The sequence below is a fragment of the Ambystoma mexicanum genome, chromosome 4q (genome assembly GCF_040938575.1).
Source record: "Ambystoma mexicanum isolate Mex_15411 chromosome 4q, UKY_AmexF1_1, whole genome shotgun sequence".
In the NCBI taxonomy this organism is placed as follows: Eukaryota; Metazoa; Chordata; class Amphibia; order Caudata; family Ambystomatidae; genus Ambystoma; species Ambystoma mexicanum.
This window is the reverse complement of record NC_090928.1, coordinates 1,114,983,345-1,115,004,538: the sequence shown is the minus strand read 5'-3', so window position 1 is coordinate 1,115,004,538 and position 21,194 is coordinate 1,114,983,345. Positions and strand designations below refer to the sequence as shown.

At 47.8% G+C, this 21,194-nt stretch overlaps 1 protein-coding gene across 1 annotated transcript in view; it reads right to left on the bottom strand.

Moving 5' to 3' along the window:
- The window catches only part of PARP1 (poly(ADP-ribose) polymerase 1), a 921,075-nt gene that overhangs the window by 494,781 nt on the left and 405,100 nt on the right, over positions 1-21,194 (bottom strand). Inside the window, exons 9-10 of the mRNA XM_069608683.1 lie at positions 7,641-7,781; positions 6,777-7,016 (exon numbers count right to left, since the gene is read on the bottom strand). Of these exons, the coding sequence (XP_069464784.1) occupies positions 6,777-7,016; positions 7,641-7,781 (381 nt within the window). The remainder of the gene's footprint in view (positions 1-6,776; positions 7,017-7,640; positions 7,782-21,194) is intronic.

The following is a 21,194-nucleotide window of genomic DNA, read 5'->3' as shown; positions in this document are numbered from 1 at the left end:
AAGAGAGAGAAAGAGAAAGAGAGAAAGAGAGAAAGAGGGAAAGAGGGAGAGAGGGAGAGAGAGAGAGAGAGAGAGAGAGAGAGAGAGAGAGAGAGAGAGAGAGAGAGAGAGAGAGAGAGAGAGAGAGAGAGAGAGAGAGAGAGAGAGAGAGAGAGAGAGAGAGAGAGAGAGATTCTTGCCTATGTTACTTTGTTGGAAGAGTAAAGATATGGCCTGAAATAAATTTCTCGGCTCTTTCACAGTTTCTACTTGACACGCAATGCCTTTACGGGAGGAATGCCCCTCCTTTGATGGTATTCATCCGGAAGATGGATGGGCATAGATGTGTTTTACTGGAACCAAACTAATTTTGAAAAATGGAAATGGCACCAGCATAAAGTCATTTTAAATGCAGAACATTTTCTCTTTCAGTTGGAAGTCTTGATCTGGCAGCATACCAGCACTGAGCCAAGCTGCTTTTGAATTCTTCTATTTGGTGCACATGCAGAAAATAAATGCAGCCCTTTTCGGTGTGTTTTATGTTCCATCTCACCCCATTTGTTCAGCAGAGCCAGCGCAGCCATTATTCTTGTTCTTGGTGGTGCATGGGGAGTTCTGCTGGGCTGGTAAATGTACCCCACACTCTGGTGTTCCTCGAGGGGTCTTCTTGTCCATTGTGCGTGAAGTGTGAGAATGGCTCGTCTTCTTAGGTCTGGCGGTGTTAGACCTCTATCTGGCAGAGCAGTAGATAGAGTCAACAAAACTCCTATATATATATCAAGCAGCATGGCCCTGGGTTACCAGAAGGGAAGGCCCACCATAGGTTGTTTACTGGCTGTCATTCTAGGACACTGACCACCTCCTTTTGTAAGAGTCCTGGTACTGCTGCGCACCAACCCACTCTCTCCTTCATGCCGCACAACATTCTTGTTCCTATCGGACTCTGTTCTAGACCCTCTTCCCCATTCTCTTACTTTCTTCAAGCACCTCCTTGATGCCTCGCCATTTTGTCATTCCCCAACCACTAGTGTGCCCCTCTGAGATTCAGGGTTCACTAACTTCTCGTCCTCTAAGATTTGGGGTTCTGTCTTAACCCCTTCTCCAACCTCCTGCAGTCTCATCTTCCTGTCAAGAAATAATCTCTTCTCCTCCATACTAATGTTCCACCGCCCCTCCGTTCTAAATGTTCTCACCGCCATCTTCATAATACTCCAGTCCTGCTTCACACCTCTTTCTATCACCTCCTGCTCTGATTTTTCTCCAGCCCTCCTCTGAAGCACTTAACTACATCTACACCCCTTTGATATTCCTCTAACCCTCCTCTCCAGTTCGTCCAACTCCTCCTTCACTACTTCCCTCCTTTCTTCAACCGTCTCTTGCTTCTCCACTCCCAGTTTTTCCAACCACCTCTTCTAATAACCTCTGCGCTCTAGCTCACCCCAAACTCTCTCATACTCCATCAAACACCTTCGGTACTTCTGAACCTCGTTTATATACATGTTTGCACCTCCCAGGCTGGGCTTCTAATAGTGACTTGCATTTGTGAGTATTCGGTTTTATTTGTACAGGATTGGTCAAGTTCAAACATGCATTTTGTCTCACGCCAATTGGATGGAGATGCGCAGCTTTCCTGCATCACATGTACCGAGGCTACATAGTGACGGTCTGCCGGTTCAGGAGATCTGTGTTGGGTGTGAGCAGCTGTCGTTGCGCCAACCATGGCTCTCCTATGTGGCTAGTGCGCGGGCTTAACTTCAAAACACTGTACAGTCAAGTTACATAATATCATTTTTCAGAGAGCAAGGGATGAGGACTGGCCGACTGGTTTGAGGAGAAGAGAGAATGGGAAGTTGGTTTTGAATTGTTTTAAATTGTTTTAATTTTGCCTATAGTAAATGGGTTGTTGTGTTATAGTGCCAAGGACGAGTATGCTTGTCCTTTTTGCATAGAATGGCATAATAGCCTGGCACTGTTGTGGTTGTTTTTCTACAGCTTCAGCCGCATCCAAACCCTCAGCCCCGGATGCCAAGCCTTTTTTTTAGCATGGTTGGGGTTTGTGTTGTTCTAGCCTACATATTGTGTCTGATGGTTTGCTGGCAGAGAGAGCGCTTAGTGAGCCAAAAGACATATTGGGTACAAAATCAATTTCTTTACTAGAGAAGCCTAGTTGTCATATTACAAGTGTATATCTGGCAGTCCCACACCCCAATGTCCTTAGAGACTTCGAACCACACTAGAAACACTGGGCTTTTTCCCTTGCCACATAAACCTTAGCAGAGTTCTCTTGGTTGCTGTAAAGTACAGGTCGGGATCTGAATTGGAAGCATTTGAAACAGGTATAAAGACCTATGGCGAACCACCCTTTTAAAGCGTGTTCAAGCGCCTCATCCAGGAGACCGTCAGCGTGCTCCATTTCTTTAGATCTTTCTCCATTTCAGTCGCCGGGGGGCGAAGCTTCGTACAGTCCCCAAAGCTCTCTCGTGACATTTACACCAACGTACTGAATCATTTCCCCAGATGACTTTCACACCCAGGGAAACGCCCCATATCATCGTCCCTATTTCTATCCAGTGGGAAGAGAACCGATTTTCCCTTGTAAATCTTAAATCCCACCATCAGGCCATGTTGTTCGACCAACCCAACCGCAGCCAGCACAGAGGTCAGTGGGTTAACCACATGCAGAAGCAGGTTGTCCGTGTAGAGTCCAACTTTGTACATCTTCTCTGTGACCCTAAATCCTTCTATTTTACAGTTCTCTCAGCCTGTGGGCTAGAGGGTCCAGTGCGAGCACAAAGAGCATGAGAAAGCGGGCAACCTTGTCCCTCTGCTCAGGCCAAACCAATGCAAGTATCCCCAGTTTACTACCACACATGCCCTTGGGGAGGAAAAGATCGCCATAATACCCTTCTTCCTCCATATCTCTTTAAGGCATCTGTGTTAAGGGAGTTTTCCTAAAGTCCACTTAAGCTAAGAGTTCATAAAAACTATACCAATGGCATACTGGTCCCCAACTCTTAGTATAAGCTTGTACTACACAAGGAACCTTGGTAGAGTGGCAGAGAAGTCAGGCTTATCATAGGAGAAAGATGTGAGCTATAGGTAACTATATTAAACCCAGTTAGTACAGTAGTCCAAACACACCATTAAAGTTATATTAAAATATATATTTAGTATATTTACACAAGGAATGTCTTAAAATACTTCGATCTCTTAACCAACATACATAGGAATACACTAGCAAAGCTTAAGGTTCTAGAGGCATTTCTTAGCAAACTAAAGCTTTTAAAGTCAGATTCCTAACAATGCGAAACTCAGTTTGGAGAGGGCTCAAAGTCTTACGAAGCAGCAGAACAGCAAACGTTCCCGTCGATACATTCAGTCTCTAGGATAAGATGCTAGAAGAGCAAACACAACATTGGAGACCCTGTTAAAGGACTCTCAAAAGGGACACAAGCCGACAGCTTGGGTCATAGGTAGGAGTGGACACCCTGGATACCTCATAGCGCAATCCAACACTCTGGAGCCAATTCTTGGTTTAAAGTTAGCAATACCTTCTCACCCCACTGTACCTTCGGTTAGATGAAATGTTCATGGCTGGGTTCTCCTCTGTAGCAGCGATGGACCCGGTCTCTGGATTCCTCGCTCTGGTGACTGGAGGACTGTGTCTGACAGGGATGTCTTCGCAGCAGTCCAGAGCGGACACTTGGCACGGATTCAGCTTCTCTGGTCAGTCTGCCGTTTTGCCACCTTTTTTGCAGCACCAACAAAGGACGGTTTTCGCCCGATCAATCATCAATTCCTGGAATCCTGCACTCTGGTGAGGGGACTTGGATGAGTCAGATCGTGTATCTGTAGTTTCACCTGAAGCTCAGAAAAGTCTTGGACGGATTTGGCTTTTCAAAGACGATGCACTGCAATTGTGTCAGATGTCTCCTGGTATTCGGGGTCTGCAGCTCTAGAAAGGCAAAGCAACTCAGGAGATGGCCAGATTATAGTTCGTCTAAGGGCTGGTTGGTTTCATCACTCAAAGGGAAGAAGTCGTCCTCTTCGGAGCTCCTCTGTAGAGTAGAAATGGTCGCTGCGCAGTGATGCAAAGGGTCTGCAGGCATATCTAGTCTTCTTTGGTTACTTCAGGTTCCAGTGGTCTACTTTTCTTTCACCCCAGGAGCCTCACCTTTTATTCAGTTTCAGCACACACTCCAATGGCAATCGATCTCAGCAGTTTACAGAAAGGGACAGGTGGCTGTCCAATCAGGACCGCCAGCCCCCAATGGGCACTGGTTCCATTCAGGCAGACAAAAAGGGGGAGGGGGTAATTGAGTGAAAAACTCCTCCCCCACTTCCTGCCTCCCAAGACACAATGGAGCCTAGGCATGAGACACAGACACCTCTTCCCCTCCCAGAATGGTAGAAGAATGGCTAACAAAGATGGAAATGGCAGAACAAAAAAAAGAAAGGAGCCAACATGTTAGCACATAGGTGACCATATTGTGCAAAACCGAGATGGAATACAATGTATGGAAAAATAAATAGCACAATAGTTGGTACAACATGTCCAATGCCACCAGCCATGACTATAGGGTTGTCTATGTGACTAAAAAGTCGCAGGAGCAGAGAGAAGGGGATATGATGTACCCCCTAAACACTCCACATAAGGTGGTGTGTGCTAATCTCTCAGAGTAGAACTTTTTAGGAAGGCTACAAAGTATCCCTCAATCCTTAATAACTGTAGTTACTTGAGGATAGTAAAAGAATCTCCAAGGTGAACCCACGGGTTCCCAGCAACACTGCACATAAGGTGCTATGTGCTGCAAAAGCTAAACACATATGCCTTTAAAGAGATATGTTAATGTTAAAGGTCATTTGTACCGCGCACTATCACCACCGAAGTGGTCCACTGGCGCCTCTGAAAAGGGGAGGAGGGGGGGTGGGTTAGTAGGAATAAGCTGGAAAAGTGCAAGAGAGCAGTGATGTGCTGTTGGCAGCCTCAGCCCGGTGGGTCCGTCGGCTGGGCTTGGGGTGTTTTATGGTCCGTAGTCGTTGTGTGCTGTTGTGCAAGTCTATGTGTGGTTTGTTTTGTTGTTGCATTGTTGTGAAGTTTGTGCGGATTGCTGCGTTTAAGGTTTGTGGTTGTGTTTGGTTATAGTTTGAGAGGTGTATGCAGAGGGATGGAATTGTTAGTTGGTTGGTTAGTTGGCATTGCTGTCCTTGCAATTGTGGGATTCCATCTAGGCCCGGTATATGCTAACAGTCACATTTCTATCTAGATGCCGCGCAAGCTAGGTTCATAATTCTAAGTGTGGTGCATGCTAAGAGTCACATATGCTAACAGTCACATTTCTGAAATTCTATCTAGGTGTGGTATTTGCTAACAATCATATTTCTATCTAGATGCAACGCGGGCTAAGTTTGAGAATTCCGTCTAAGTGTGCCACATGCCAACAATCATGTTACTGCCTAGATTTGGCGCAAACTAAGCTTGAGAATTCCATCTAGGTGTGGCATATGCTAACAGTCACATTTCTGAAATTCCATCCAAGTTTGGCATATGCTAACAGTCACATTTCTGTCTAGATTTGGCGCAGACTAAACTTGAGAAATTCCATCTAAGTGTGGCATATGCTAACCATCGTATTTCTATCTAGATGCGATGCGGGCTAAGCTTGAGAATTCCATGCAAGTGTGGCACATGTTAACAATCACATTTCTGGGAGAAAGCAGACTTCATAATAGTTCCAACAGAGAACAGAGTTCCAAAAGCCAGAGCAAATAAGAATGGATGAGGGGAAAAAGACTGCAGTCATTCAGGATAGAAACAAAAAGGTCCAGAAGTCCAGCAAAAAGTGCTGGGGGTCTCAGTAGGAGAGGGGATGAAGTATAAAAATGATAAATCTCCAAAACAAATGGAAATACCTCTCTACCCTTGATAATAGTAATTCTACAAGTTAAGTCAAGAGAAATTAAAAAAGGGAAGCCCCAAGGACAACCCATCACTGCAATAAATGTAGATGCCCATAAAGTCATAGGAAAAAAAGATATAAAAAAATTTACTATGGAGAGTCAGCAAAATGACACCCACAAAAAGTAAAAGAAAGGGTGCGCGGGGAAGGTGGTTTCCACTCACTTGGGAATCATGGTAAAAGAATCCACAAGTCCAGCAGAAAGTGCGGGGGGGTTTCACAGTGGAGGAAGCTTTAGCATACAAATGAAAATCTAACCATGCACTCAGCACCTCGTGGGATAGCTGGAACTGAAGATTGTCTCGAGACTGGTTAGGCCCACCAGTCCAAGGGAGGACGTCGCCTGGTCTGACTATTTCCTGTCACACCAAAGAAAGGGCTGGAGCTGCAGCAGTTACTCAGTCGGCTTGGCAGTCGCTGGAGACGGCTGCAGACGCCCTCCTTTGAATGTTTCTTCCAATGGTCGACTCTGGCTTCAGCATCAAGACCCTTACAGCATTGGGCAGTCTGGCTGTCCAATCACGACAGCTAGCCCCTCACCCCCCCGCCCCAATGGGGGTAGGTTAATTTCAGGCAAGATAAAAGACAAAGGGCGAAGGAGTTTTGTACTCCTTCCTTGCTTCCTGACTTTCCAGACACTCTGGAGCCTGGGCAGGGAATCCAAAGGATCCCTGCTGAAGACAAAACTTCTACCGAGGTCATTCCCGCCTAGAATGGCTGGGGAAGGCTGTCTCTTTCATCATAGATATTGCGAGGACTGCACTATTTTACTTATTACAATATTCTACCTTGTTGTCAGAGTTGCATAGGAAACCACTAACATGTTATTTGGCTTACCTTTCTCTGCCTTTGTTTTCCCGCTTTTTATTGCAGACGGGCCGCTAGACTTTGGTTTGGTTGCTGACATTTCAGTGAGCTCCTCCTTCACTGCAGCTCCCCAATTTGACAGGCTGTGCAAGGTCAGGAGCGCCTGATAACTCTTCCCAGAGCGGACATCATTCAGGAACTCCTCGGACAACACTCGCACATTGGCTTGCTTGACATCTTCCATCTTCTTACTCATTTTTTCTACTTCCTCTGTGCAGGGATGTTTGGTGAGGAAACAAAAAATTAAATCAGTGCTGTTAGCTTCTGTTTTCATGCGTCACAGAAAGGTAGCAAACAAGGCAAAGTTAAAAGTAGCTCCAAGTAAAAGGGTGCAAAAGAAAAACCCAAAAAGGGGAGGGAAAGTCCGACATCAATGCTCCAACAAGCATTTAAAATTGAAGAAAATTAAGAAAAATGTTTGAAACCCAGCAAAGCGCCATCACAGATCACGTTGCAGATGAACCCACAAGGACAGGGAAAGAACATGGGCAAGCACCAGTTACAAAATAGCATTTAGGTGAGGGGTTTGCAGACTGCTAAGGATTAAGCGTACAATGAACTTAGAACTCCACTGTAAACTAGAGATTGAAAATGTCTGTGTGAAAGCACAATGACAATTAAATGTAATGCTCTAGAATGCAATCTGTTGAAGAATGAATAGATTCACAAGTGTGTCCAACACTGGAAATAAAAGTAATACGGTTTGAGAAAACACCATCTTCTTGAGATCTTCAAAAAAGAAAAGAAAACGCAATCCTGTTTGTGTCTCTTCCCTTATGGATCTCAGGTGCACGTGGGAAGAGGTGTTGGATCACAAGTGAAGGGCTTTCTTACTAATTGTACTGATGCAGAATTTGGCCTTGCTGGCTGTCCCAGTCGTCTTTCCTCCCAGCTCTTCGATCAGAGCCTTCATCTCGTCTTTGTTCCTCGACAGCTTGCCCATTGTCAAAATCTTCATGTTGGATAAGGGCTTATCTGAAGTTCAAAAATAAACATGCTTATCAAGTCGAGGCGAAAGTGATGGACAGGCAATTACAATAAAAACGCAAGTGCATAATCAACATATCCTAGTACTCCGACAACTCTTAGCACACTCATCATTCTAACCCTCAGATCTGGGGAATAACATTAAATAGCCACATTCAGTGAATGCATGCTGCAATTTAAAATATGCATGTCTAAAAGAATGTCCCACCTGAATCCACATGTCATCATGGAAGGTCTGTGCACATCACAATAGAAGACCAAAAATGTTATAGTAAAGAAAGGCAAGAAAAATCCTTTTAAACTGCAAACCTTCCAAATAATGCAATCCACCCTTAAGTGTCGGGTGTTTGTTAGGACTGATTTTCTATACTCTAGCCTGGTGAATAGATGTATAGAAGGCCAGCCTAGAATTGTGACAGGGACAACTCTGGCAGCTGTAGCCAAACCAGTTCAGGGTAGCAAGGCAAGTGGTTTTGGCAAAGTCTCAAGAGGTAGTGAGCTTGTAAGCGGGCCAAAATGAGCACACACAGTGAAACAGTCAATTAACACACTTAGACAAAAAGGTATAAAAATACTTCTTTACTTCTGGCCATGACTACTAACAACTAATACTATCACCCAACATTAATAACAGATACATATACACAATCCCTGTAGTAGCGCAAAATGCATAGCAAACTCCGAAAATGAAGGTACAGATTAGTATTAGCACTACAGGGCCACAGAGATACAATCCCAACTTCAGATGTCCATCTATAAGATGTATAAGGCCTTGTGCCCAAAGTTCAGTAAAGTTCCATACAGTTTTGTGAAGCTGGAAAAAAATGAAGGTAGGTTCTCTCAGGTCCAATATCAGTTCCAAGTATTAGGGGACAAGTAAATCTAACAAATGTGTCCAACTTTCAGAGTACTTGTGCGAATAAGCACTGGCAAAGCCAAACTATTACAAACGTTTATAGAAGTAATCAAAACATTTAAGAGGAAGTTAGGGATTCAGGTGTTAGGGGAGTTTTCCTACGGCCCCACTTGGAAGTAAGACTTTAGTAAACTATCCCAGTGGTTCGCAGATCCCCCACCACACTTGTAGTATCACTTTGTACTACTCAAGGACCTTGATAGTGGTAGAGCAGTCGGGCTTATTTTAAAAGGAATATGTGAGCTGTAAAATACACTGAACCCAGAAAGTAAAGCACAAAGAAACATTCATACATAAATGTATATTTTTTATATTTACACAAGTCACTGTTAAATACTTATCACAATAAACCGTCACACAGACATAATACTTTCAAATGGTCACTTCTTAGTGGGTAGTTGCTGAACGCATACAATTGTTACAGCAGTTTGACAGTTCTATCGGTAATACTGCGTCACCCACAAACTAATACGATAATTGTATTTAGTCTGCATACACATAAAAGATAGTGAATTGAGCGAAGAAAAACTGTTGGTTAGTGTTATTCAAGCATGGCTTCAGGTTCAAGAGACAGTTTTGCAGTACAGCAAGTATTACAGTCAAAAATGCAACCCTAACTAAAAGGCAATTCGTAGCAGCTTAAAGTCTTGCAAAGCAGAGGAAATGAACATTTCCTGTGGATACATTCTAGTCTCTAGGAAGGAAGATTCAAAAAGGCTTAACCAACGTTGGAGACCCTGTTAAAGCACTGGCTAAAAGGGACACAAGCAGCGGCTTGACTCCGAGGCAAGAGGGGGTTGCCCTGGACACCTCTACGTGCACTCCAATGCTCTGGAGCGACTTTCTGGAATCAGGTAAGCAATACCTTTTTCCCCCTCAGTAGCTCTGATTAGAAGGAACAAACAAGTTACTTACCTGTAAATGTTCTCCAGCATAGGTCTGACATGGATTCACATGCTCATGAATATTCCCTGTCAAGCTGGATCCTCAGTAACAAAAAAAAAAATCAGTTTTGTTTCTGAACTATATATTTCCTAACAACCAATCACTGAGCTCTGGTTCATACGGCAGCTAGCCAATGACTGCCCTCTACCTAAGCCCCTACTCTGGCAGCCATCTTCAGATTTGGTGGCACGTAAAGTGGCAGTAGGACCAAGAGAAGAGCTGCAGAGGGGTAGGCGGGAGGTTTCGCATGTGAATCCATGCTGGAGAACATTTACAGGTCAGTAACTTGTTCCTTCTCCAGCATAGGGTCTGGCATAGATTCACATTCTCATGCTCATGAATAAAGAATACATAGCAGGACACATATGCACAACCACTGGAGGTGGCAAGGCTCAACAGAAGCAATCTTACCTCCTCACCAGGCTCACCTTCAAGCGAACAGGTTGCACAGAACTGCTTGGCCGACTCTGGACTCTTCCCTGGAATCCCTATTGATGCAGTAGAATTTCGTGAAGGTGTGCATCGACCTCCACGCAGCAGCCCTGCAGATGTCAAGCAGGGGCACACCAGACAGGAACGCCGTAGTAGCAGCAATCGCTCTGGTCGAATGGGCTCTCGGACGGCCAGGCAACGGTCGGTTTGCCAACCGGTGACAATAAGTGATGCAGCCGGAGAGCCACCTGGCAATGGAAGCCTTGGACAGGGCCTTGCCATGGTTCACAGGGCGTAAGTTCACAAAGTTGAAACTGTTTCCAGACACTTTTCGTGGGGTCCACATAGAACTTCAGCGCTCTAGCCACATCCAGCGAGTGCAAAGCCCTTTCAGCCGGCGACAAAGGCGTCATTAAAAACACAGGTAACACCAAGAGCTCGTTTAGATGAAAGTCCGACGGCACATTGGACATGGAGGGGTGCATCCACAGCACCAGCCTCGTGTTGTGAAAAGGTAAATTGGGTGGCTTACAGGACAGGGCCTGCATCTCACCCTCCCGTCGTGCAGAGTTGATGCCCACAAGGAACGCAGTCTTCCATGACAAGAACTTCAGTGGAACAGTCTGCATAGGTTTAAATGGAGGGCCCATGAGGCCCGTCCGAGGTGGAAGGAATTGGGACATTTCTGAGAATTCTCCCCAACAGGCGACGAACACCAAGTGCCGGAGGTTCGCCAGCAGGTTTCCCCAGCCGGGGATGTTGGAAGAATTCTCCTACCCTTTGGGAGGCCTGTTCTGTACGCGTTCCCTCCATTGCCACTGCTACTACGAGTCATCAGTCAACTTGGACGGTGCAAGATGAACCTCACCGCGCCAGCGTGGCTGAGGTAAATCTGGTACTCAGACCTTCACAGCATGTCTGCGTCCTTTCCAGTCAAGCTACCAGTGGTCGCAGATCAATCCTGCACCATGACCTAGGATCGCTGAACTGGAAGGCATGGCTCCTGCAGCATTAGTTTAGTGGTTACGAGCTGCCTGCGGACTGCAGGGAAGTCCTCGCCAAGGCCAGGGCGGCGTCGACTCTGAAGTGTTACGGACACAAATGGAAGCATTTCGAGTCTTGGTGAAGGTCACAGAAGATTAACCCTGTAAGGGTCACGGCTCCCCAAGTCCTTCTGTACTTGTCTTTGGCCAAGTCAGGGCTGGCGCACGCCTCCATCAAGGTACATCTGGTGGCTATCTCGCACTGCACTAGGTCTCCAGGATGGTCTTCTCTTGGATCGCACTGGCTAGTGAAAGGAGTTCAAAGGACTGCCCAGCATGGGAACTCAACTCGGTGCTGACTAGGCCCATGGCACCTCATTCGAGCTGATGCATCAAGCTCTGCTTAAGTTCCTGTCTTGGAAGACAGCTTTCCTTGTGGCCATCACCTCTGCCAGGATAGTAGTTGAGATCCACGCTATGTCCATCAAGCAGCCTTATTTGACTTTCCAAAAGACGAGGGTGGGAAGGGAGGTGCCCAAAACTCCCTGTGCTTAGTCTCCTAGGAGACCCACAGCACCCTGATGGGTGACTGACAGCTAGGCTTCAATGAATGGGAGAGAACTGAATAAAAGGAGAGTCTCTTGGCTTGAAAGGCAGAGTCGACCACTGGACGAAGGAACCAAAGAAGAGCTTGAAGAGGACGGCTGCTAACTCCTGGAACGTTGGTTTGCCCAGTGAAGCCCTGCTGCAGGTCCGAATCGCCAAGTTCCCATCGACAAAGAAGCCCTGCAAAGGACAACTTCTCCCTTTCAGTTGGTAGGACCAATCAACTCCCAAGTAAGCCATCTCGGAGCTGGTTGCATTTCCTCAGTGCGCTGCAGGAAACCATAGTCAGGGAGAGGGACACCAGTTTGTGTGCGTTACTAATAAGCTGGCCGAAAGCGTTTGGAAGATCCTCTGGACTCCGACGTCAGACCGACCGACCGAGCCGGATCCCCCCCCACCCCCCTCAGCCTAGTGTGGGAACTCAGAAGCAAGGACAGTCCACCTTGACAGCCAGGACCAGCGTTGTTACCAGTGCGGTAGCTGAAACGCGAAACAGCCACTGAAATTGAAGTTTGCCAGTTCAAGCTTTTGACCGTCCCAGTGCAGGAGTCCCCTGATATCCTCCCTCTTGTCCCCATGACTGAGGCCCAGGAACAGCGAGATCTGCAGGAACTGCCAGGAACAGAAGACAACAACTGCATCTTTTTCTTCATTGTAAGGTACTGTAAAACAAGACAGAGAATTTGCCTCTCGAAAGTGCTTGAAACTTTTGCAACTCGCAGGCCTAATCAGCTTGTGACCCAACATATGATTCTTTTTACAAACTACTTCCAGGAACCTGTGCAGTGACCCTTTAGTTTAACTACCAGAACCGCTTTAGCCCATTGACTTTGGCCTAGCCTATTGAATTGCATCTTCTGGTGAACTCAAAGTATTTGCACTGTCTAAGAATAATTGTAGTTTTATGATCCGATATCCTTTGCCTTTTACTCCTCTTGAAAAGTATTGAAGTATATGTGTGTGTTATAATATGATGGCCTCCTTCTAATTAATGTTTTATAACTGACTTACACATTATTTAATAAGTATTTATCCAAGAAAACTTGGTTATGACAATGCATTACTTACCATAAAAGCATTTCTGATGGTTGTATCTGCTTACATTCACATGCTGTGCATAGTCCGACATCCAGTGGTCACTGCGGAGTATTGCATTTTGTTTTTCGTAGTCGAAAAGGGGACGTCGACAAGGCGTGTCTGTAACACTATCCCTATAGTGATGTGCAGTGTACCCACAATCCCTCACGCGTCGAGGTCCCTCTGTTTGTATTTTTTCTGCCCTGAGGGAGCCTATTAGACGTGAGTGAGTACAGAAAAGAGATATAGAAGAAAGTCTATGTTCCTTCCAACCGAGCGGGGAGGAAGGGTGGGCGCATGTGAATCTAAGCAGATACAACCATCAGAAATGCTTTTACGGTAAGTAATGCATTGTCTTCTGATGTTTGTTAATCTGCTTAGAATCACATGCTGTGCATAGACTAGCGAGCAGTACCCGGAGTTGGAGGTGGGTTGTGAGAAGGAACAGTAGAAAAAAGATGTCTTAATACTGCTTGTCCCACCTGGGAATCAGATCTAGAGTGGGCATCTAGACAGTGTTTTGTAAAGGTGTGAACAGAACTCCAGGATGCCGCTTTGCAAATGGACACAAGAGGGACATTTGCAATTAAAGCTATGGAAGCCCCGGTGCCTCGAGTGGAGCGTGCTCTTGGCTTGAAGGGTAGTTCTCTCTTAGCAAGAGAGAGAAACAGAGAGTGATGCATTGTACACTAGATCTAGATATAGTGGATTTTGAGACTGCATCTCCTTCTCTTCCTGCTGCCACTGAGACAAAGAACTGATTAGTCTTTCTCAATGGTCTAGTTCTTTCCATATAAAACATCACGGCTCTGTGAACATCCAGTGTATGCAGGCTCTTCTCACCGAAGTTTGAAGGATTTTGAAAGAACGTTGGTAGTTCTATGGACTGGTTGACATGGAATTTAGAGATACATTTTGGTGCAAACCTAGGATGTCTGCGTAGAACCACCTTATCCTTGTGAACTGTTACAAAGGGGTCTAGTACAGATAGGGCTTGTAGTTCACTTACTCTCCTAATGGAGGTGATAGCTATTAGAAAAGCAATCTTAAGAGTGAGGTCTTTAAGTGTTGCTTTGTGCATGGGTTCAAAGGGTGACCCCATGAGCCTGGTTAGTACCACATTTAGGTCCCATCCGGGAGCGGGGTTAGCTATGGGAGGGTGGATCCTGTTCACTCCTTCCATGAAGGCTTTAATAACTGGGACTTTCCACCATGACACTAAGTTGGGAAGTGGTGTATGCGGAAAGTGCAGCTAAATGGACTTTAATAGAGTTAAACACCAAGCCTGAGGTGAGTCAGGTACAGAACAATTTGTGTGGGAGAGCAGTCAACTGGGTTGATGCTCCCTCCCCTACACCAGATGACAAATCTTTTCCATTTGCTAGAATAACAGTGACGAGTGTTAGGCTTTCTAGCCTCCCTGAGAATGTCCATACATCTTGCGGGAGTTGTAAATGTCCAAATTCTATGATCTCAGGAGCCAGGCTGCTAAGTTCATGGTCTGAGGGCATGGATGTAGTGTCCTGCCCTTGTCCTGTGACAGCATGTTGTACGGGCAGGGAAGTTTCACTGGAGGAGATAGGGACATCTCCATCAAGTGAGTGAACCATGGCTGTCTGTCCCACATAGGGGCCACCAGTATCATGACAACTTGTTCCTGGTACATCTTCTGCACTATCTTGTTGAGAAGGGGAGTCGGGGGGGGAAAAGTGTAATCAAATTTCCCTGACCATGGTATCGATATGCCGTTCCCTTGGATTGGTTCTGTGGGTACCTGAGGCGTAATCTTGGCATTGGGAGTTCTACAGAGTTGCAAACAGATCTATTTCTGGGAATCCCCATTGTGTGAAGACGTCGAAGACGATGTCTTCGTGTAACCGCCATTCGTACTCCGAAGGCAGAGGGAAGTCTCTGCTGAGTTCGTCTGCTAGCAGATTGAGTTCCCCTGGTACATGTTGTGACAGTAGGAACATGTGTTTGAGAGCCCACTTCCAGATGTTCTGGGACATCTTGGACAGTCCTGGAGAGTGAGTGCGTGCCCCCTTGCTTGTTGAGGTAGTACATGGCTGTGGCGCTATCCGTGAGGACCATCACTGTCTTCCCTTGCAGGTGTGCCTGGAAGGCTTTCAGTGCCTTCAACACCGCTAGTAGCTCCAGTAAGTTTATGTGCTTGGATGCTATGCTCGGAGTCCAAACTCTGTGAGCAGTCTGATGGGATAGGTGAGCCCCCCCCATCCTGTGAGGGATGCGTCTGTGGTTAGAGTGGCTTCCACTGCGGGGGTGGCAAATGGTTTCCCTATTACCAGGTTTTCCATCGACCACCACCGTAGCGAGAGAACCAAGGCCTGCGAGACCACCACTAGATCGTCCAATTGTCCGCTGGCCTGACACCACTGGCCGTTGAGCCACTCTTGCATTGGGCGCAGGCGCACGTGAGGTACCAAATAAATACATGACGCCATCATTCCTAGTAAGTGCATTGCTTTGCGTACCGTCACCTCTCGACCGGCCACATATTGAGGGATCTCAAACAGCATGTTTTGGACCCTCTCATTGGAAGGGAAGACAAGGCCGTCCTTGGTTAGAATTAGAGCCCCTAGGAATTGTTTGATCTGGCTGGGGTCTAAACTGGACTTCTTCTCGTTGATGAAGAAGCCCAGTTGAAACAAAAGGTCTACAGTCTTTTGGGTATTTGAGAAGCATGTTTCGTTAGAATCCCGTTATGAGCCAATCGTCAAGGTAAGGGTATACTGGGATGGACAACCTGAGCAGGTGGGCTGCTGCCACTGCCAGTACCTTCGTGAATACTCTCGGCGCTGATGCTATGCCGAAGGTTAGCACTCTGAACTGGTAGTGTTTGCCCTCTATCATGAACCTGAGGTATTTCCTGTGCGCTGGCAACATTAAAATATGAAAATATGCATCTTTCATGTCCAGTGTTGTCATGTAATCTACCTCTGAAAGCAGGGGGATTACCTCCTGTAGAGTCACCATACGAAACTTTTGAGGTTTGACAAATTTGTTCGCTGGGCGCAGATCTAGTACAGGGCGCATGGTTAAGTCCTTTTTGGGTACAAGGAAGTACACTGAATAAATACCTTCCGTTACCTGAGATAGAGGCACAACCTCTATAGCTCCTTTTTCTAGTAGTTGGTCCACTTCATGAAGAAGGATGGCGAGGTGTTCTGGTGACATGCGTCGTCCCCTTGGGGTCTGTACGTAGGGGAACTGTTGAATTCTATACAGTAACCGCGGGCTATGGTTGATAGTACCCAGCGGTCTGATGTTATACCCTCCCATGCTGGAAGAAAGGATGTTAACCAGCCCCCGACCGGCGATGCATGGGAGGGGACCCGAATCTTTGAGTCATTTGGTGTTAGTGGCTTTGGAAACTCTAGGGGTGGGACCCCGACCTCTTCCCTTGCCACGACGTTATCCTCTTTGGTTGTATTGTCCACTGGTGTCTTGGTTAGAGGACCAGTTACCTGCAGAGTATTGCTGCTGCTGTTGCTGCTGCTGGCGTTGGCCTCGAAAAAAGCGTCTGTTGCATAACCACGTTTGTTGGGAGGCCTTGAAATTTGGTCTAGGGTTTTGATGGTGTCAAATTCCTTCTTTGCGGTCTCTAGTGCCTCATCCACCGCCTTACCAAAGAAGTTGGCATCTTTATACGTTTGTTAATTAGAGATGCTTGTGTTTCAGGTTTAAAGCCTGAATTACGCAGCCATACATGGCGTTTGAGGAGGATTCCTTGGACTAGGGAACGGCCAGCCGTTTCTGCAGCATCCAGAGTATCCGGTACCTCCTCGATGTCCTTACGTAGTTTGCTCCATTGTGCATCTGTGTAACTTGCCAGCAAAGAGGAGTTGTTTACCCTCTTTATCTGGTGGTACCTCGCTAATTGACAGCGGGACCCCTGCTCTTTTCCTTGTATTTGTCACCACTAAGGAGTCTGGTACAGCGTGGCCCCCGATGTATAACGGGTCCGATGGGGAAGGACTAAATGTTTCTATCCTCGGGTCGACCCCTCTGATCAACACGGGTGTAGATAGTGAAGGAATAATTTGTCTCTTTACTGAGGCGAGGAGGGCAATGGTTTGGCTGACAGGGGGTTTCTCCTTGATGATCTTTTCTACAGTCTGTCAGGAGAAATTTCCCAGGTCTCGATTTCAAAATGCACTGCTGCCTTGCGTAGTAGTGCATTAAAGGTAGGTTGATCGTCTATAGGTGACGTATTCCTAATAGGCGAGTCCTTGGGGGGAGGTGGGGGTTTGGGGGGGTGACAGGTTTAGGGCATCAGGGTCTGAAAACGCTGATGGGGACTGCCAGGGCTGTGAAGCGCCCTCTTCTGGGTCTTCTCCGAAGCCCCCCATCACCCATATCTGGGTTATCTTCAAAACCTTCCTCCTGTAGGTTTTGTTCCCCTTCATTGCCTAAGAATTCGTCATCTTCCTGAAAGTGGGGGTCCTCTCCAGTGAGGTCATAAATCTACATCCTCTTGGGGAGGATTAAACAGCCTAGGGTACTTGGCCCTGGGATCCTCCTGAGGTCCCTCTCTTGATCTCTTGGGTGTTGGAAGGTTCTGAGTCTCCATAAACCTCTCCATTTTGTCCATACAAAACTGGAGTCTCTCTAGGGTTTCAAGCGGTACCCCAGAGCGATCAGGGGGGTAAAAGGGAGGGCCTTCAGTTTGAAAACACTTCGACCTATCCCATAATGTCTAAGAAAGGTTCCCCTCGCCTTCTGAAAAGCCTTCTGGTAGGCTAGGAGTCCCTCTCGACGGAGGGGGCATTTCCTGCCTTCCTTCTGACCTTTTCGGCGTCTCCCGGTCCTTGTGAGCTGTGATCGACGTTTCTTTCGCCGTCCGTCTCTGGCTATCGGTGGAAATAATCCGCGCCAGGCTCTCGACAAACTGTCGAGGGTACTTCTGGCGTCGCCGTTACAGGCGTCGCTTGCTCTACGCTGACTGGCGCTCTGACGATGCGTGTCTGGCGGTTTATTGATAGCGCCCTTATTTGGGGGTAGCCCAGTCGGTGGTCGCGTTTGCGAGGGGGGCTTAAGACTCTTACGGTCTGAGGAGGCCACCGGTAGGACCTGCGTCTCCATTGGCGCTAATGCTCTCATCTTCGAGGAGGAAGAGCCGTGGGTTGTGTGTTTATGGGAGTGTTTTTTGTGTGCGTCAGTGTCGCCGGGGTGTTCATCCCCATAAGCAGGGCATGAGCCGAGCTTGTCGGGGCCGGGGACAGACGAGGAGTGTGAACGCTCCTTAGAGAGGTCTACGACTTCCGAAATGGATGTCGGGTTATCACATTCCTCGTCACTTTCGGCGGCGGGTGAGGGATCAGACCTAGACATGGCATAGGCTGCCCACCTTTTGACCCTGCGGTCTTTTAAAGTCTTCGGTTTAAGAAGCTGACAGGCCGCACAGCCGTCTTCTTTGTGGTTGAGGGGCAAGCAACGGTTACACCGTTTATGGTAGTCTTTCCAGGTAAACTTGCCCTTGCAACGCGGGCAAAACCTAAAGGGTGCCCTCTGCATAGCTGAGGAACCGATTGCATGTGACAACAACCCCGAAGGAAAGGGAGGGGAAAGGGAAAGGCATTCTCAAAGAGAAACAAATGTCCCACAACCCCACTCTCCCTACTGTATTTGGCCGGCCAGGCCACGTGTTCGGCGAACGCCGAACAACCTCCTCCATCGAAGGCACCGCAGGCGAAGATCTTGATCGGCGGTGAACAGCTTCGCAGCTACGACGCCGAAGGAGGGATGTAAAGTAATAATATAGTTAGAAGTTAATAACGACCAAAGGTCGAATAAAGGTTTTTGCAATGTCTCTCAAGGAGCTCCGCGTAAAGGCGACCAATATCTGGGTGGAAAAAAACAATCTGAGGGACCTCGACGCGTGAAGGATTGTGAGTACACTGCACGTCACTATAAAGATAGTGTTACAGACACGCCTTGTCGACATCCCCTTTTCGACTACGAAAAACAAAATGCAATACTCCGCAGTGACCACTGGATGTCAGACTATGCACAGCATGTGATTCTAAGCAGATTAACAAACATCAGAAAAGAGTTTATTTGAACACCTGTGATTGTAAACCTGTTTAACATTACTGCTCACATTTCCCTCTTGAGATAAGCCTGGCTGTTCAACATGCTACCAGAACTGTGTAGCACAGACTTGTACGAAAGGTTGGTTTGCTTACACCTGTAGTCATAGTTTTGTGTAGTGTTCCCAGAGGGTACTGCATACAAACTTTGCTTAACATTGCCGCCGCAAACAGATCGATCTGGGGACTGCTTCACCTGAGGAAGAGGTTGTCCACTTGATCCTGCCGAAGCTCCCACTCCTGGCAAGAGCGCAGCTCCCTGCTGAAGGAGTCCGCAACAGTGTTTTTGACTACCGCCAGGTGAAAAGGAATGAGGAACATCCCCTGGGTGACAGCTCAGTGCCACAACACCTACGCCTCTCTGGAGCGTGCCAGGGATCTGGTGCCCCCTGTTCCCGTATGTAAAACATTGTAGCAGTATTGTCTGTTTAGACCCTCACCACTTTGCCCTTGAGGGATGGAAGAAATGACTTGAGGGCCTAAAACTCAGCCCAGGTTCCAGGACGTTGAGATGCAGCGCCTTCTCCCCCACAAGCCACAGGCCTCTGGCGTGGAAACGTCCGGTGTGCGCTCCACATCCCTCCATGGAAGCGTCTGTTGTGACCGTCTCCTGGTATGGTGGACTCTGGAAGTCTGTGCCCCCAGCGATGTTGTAGGGCACGCCCCACTACCTTATCGCTCGATGGGACTCCTAGTCGAGCAATATCCTGTCCTTCAAGCGTTCGGACACCTGGATCCAACAGGTGTTCAGGAATGTCTGGAGCGGTCGCATCCGCAACCTGCAGATCCGGATCAGGTAGATACATGACATGCCGAGCAGTGACTTGATGGCCATCACGATTCAGTGCCAACAGCTGTTGCACCTTGCCCAAAGTGGCTGCTATTTTCTCCTCCGATGGAGCTGCCAGGCAGGATACCGTGTTGAGCCTGGAACCCAGGAACAGCATGGTCTGCTATGGAGTCAAGCAGGACTTTGCATAGTTCACCGAGAACCCCACATCAGTCAGCACCTGGACGGTCCTCTCCATGTGATCGACAGCGATGTCCCTTGACCCTGCCCGGATGAACCAATGATCGAAGTATGGGTACTGAAGCGCAGGAACTTGCAATGTTTTTCGTGGCAGTACACATCCTCCAGATCAAACGACGACAGAAAGTGTCCCTCCTCCAGTTGGCCAAGCACATGCTGCAACGTGACCATCCTTAATTTCTGTGACTTTATGTACCTGTTGAGTCGTCGTAGATCGAGAATGGGCCTCCAGCCCCCTCTCCCCCCATCTTCTTTCTTACTAGAAAGTATTTTGAGTAAACTCCAAAGACCTTGTGTTGCTTCGGAACCAGCTCTATCGCCCCTTTTCTTAATATGGCCTGAACCTCTAGCAGCAGCTGAGAGATGTGGTGTTCCTGCCGGACCACCTGTGGTATTCGCGGACACTTTAGTTGAAACTCCAAAGTCCATTGGCCTAAGCTTCAAGCACTCATCGATCGGTGGAGATGTTTTTGCAAACGCTGACGAAGTTCGCCAGCCAGCCTCCCACCGGGTGCAGGCCCGAAGTCCAAGCAGGACTCAACCGGCCGGGAGCCTGGCACGCCACCCTGGGACCATTGAAAATGGCGACCACCTCTGAATGCCCTGCAACGGCTCATATAGGCTTCCTGGGTCATGGAACGGGAGGTGTGGCGGTCCATCTTGTACCATAGAACCGAGTCGTACCTGGCCAGAATCGCTAAGGCGTTGGACGCTTCGACCGTCATTGCTGCAGAGCAAATCACCTTCCGTCCCATGGTGTCCAAATTCTTCCCCTCACCATTCAGGGGGACAGAGGCAGACGACGGGTTGGACGACTTCTTCCTAGCCGCAGCCGAGACCAGAGTCCGGCGATGGTTGTGACCGTAGACATTTGGGGGCAGAGTCCGGCACACAGTATTTCTTTTCTAGCTAGTCCCTCTTCGCTAGGGCTGAGGCGGGGTTCTTCAGCAGCGCCAGCCCCTCAATCAAGATATGATCAAGGAGCGGTACCAATTCCTATTCACCTTCCCACCGCTGATAAAGGAAGCCATCCTTCTCTTTCGGGGTGTGCTGGAAGAGTTCCGACGAACGGGCGATCATGGAGTGGAAGGGACCCACTTCGTCTGGTGGAGAAGCCCTTGGTGGCAGAGAGATTCCGCCGTCATCCGTGTCAGTCGTCACCGTGTCCATCCCCGTATCCCTAGGAGAGAGGGCAACAACGGCTGGAGTGAAGGCGTAGGGTGCCTGCTACTTTTCTTTGGCGGTGGAGGCCCCAGTGTCAACAGGGTGGTCGCTGGTGGTGGCGTCGGCATCCTCATCTGG